General features: G+C 40.5%; 1 protein-coding gene across 1 annotated transcript in view; it reads left to right on the top strand.

Moving 5' to 3' along the window:
* The window catches only part of SUPT7L (SPT7 like, STAGA complex gamma subunit), an 8,359-nt gene that overhangs the window by 5,464 nt on the left and 1,674 nt on the right, over window positions 1-1,221 (top strand). Inside the window, exon 3 of the mRNA XM_003787487.3 lies at window positions 5-242. Within this exon, the coding sequence (XP_003787535.1) occupies window positions 5-242 (238 nt within the window). The remainder of the gene's footprint in view (window positions 1-4; window positions 243-1,221) is intronic.

Raw genomic sequence — 1,221 nt, 5'->3', positions numbered from 1 at the left:
ACAGATTAGTAAGCAGCTTTCTGAAGAATATGAAAGGATTGTCAATCCTGAGAAAGCCACAGAGGACACTAAACCTGTGAAGATAAAGGAGGAACCTGTGAGTGACATCACCTTTCCTGTCAGTGAAGAACTGGAGGCTGACCTTGCTTCTGGGGACCAGTCACTACCCATGGGAGTCCTTGGGGTTCAGAGTGAGCGCTTTCCATCTAACCTGGAGGTTGAAGCTTCACCACAGGCTTCAAGTAAGAGAAATAAACTTACTCTGATTCTGGAACATCTGCTGAACTCCATACTTTTTGCTTTTTGGAATCAAATTCTGGAAGTAGGAGAACAAAATTAGGACTGGGCAGAATGGAAGTCCTAAAACAAATACAGCGTCACTGATCTAGTGATACCAACATTCTTTTCTTTCTAATTAGTGAAGAGAAGACTAGCCCAGCTTTATAGGCATTCTTTAAAATAATCCCTCGTTAAGAAATAGATACAATATACCTTGTCTTGTTAATTACCAGGTTGATTCAGCTCGTCCAGTTGGTTAAGCAGATAACCCCTTCTTCCTTTAGTTTTCTGTATTGGTCCTTTGATGCTTATACTTAATTGAATAAGACAACTACCAGACAGCTGGAGAAGTGTTAATTGCTCAAGGATATTTGCATAGTTGGATTTCCTTGCTAAAGTACTCCTAACAAATCAGAAGTGAGATGTTAAAATAGAGCTTCTCAGTTAAAAGCAGCTGGTGTCTTCTTCCAGATAAGACTTTGGAAGCTGACTCATTACTTGAGTCAGTTAGGTTGCAAATTAGTCTGAGCACTCAGTTGTTTACAACTATAAATTGTCATTTCATCGATACACAAATAACTCAAATAGCAAATCTTCAGATGTGGTCTGATTGAAATTAGGCCATACTTTTAAAAGTGTTGGGACACATAGAAAGTGTCCTTTCTATGAAGGACACCTGAACTCAAATGTTTATAGCAGCTCAGTTCACAATTGCAAAGACATGGAAACAATCCAAGTGCCCATCAATACATAAGTGGATTAATAATGTAGTATATGCGTACCATAGAGTACTACTTGGCCATTAAAAAAAAGTTATCTGGCTAGGCGCCTATAGCTCAACCGGCTAAGGCGCCAGCCACGTACACCTAAGGTGGGGGGTTCGAATCCCCAGCCCGGACCCGCCAAAACAACAATGATGGCTGCAACCAAAAAATAGCCGGG

This window comes from Otolemur garnettii, unplaced genomic scaffold (genome assembly GCF_000181295.1).
Source record: "Otolemur garnettii isolate 467f Iridium unplaced genomic scaffold, OtoGar3 scaffold00022, whole genome shotgun sequence".
Lineage (NCBI taxonomy): Eukaryota > Metazoa > Chordata > Mammalia > Primates > Galagidae > Otolemur > Otolemur garnettii.
Note: the sequence above shows the minus strand (reverse complement) of the source record. Positions and strands in the feature narration are given on the sequence as shown.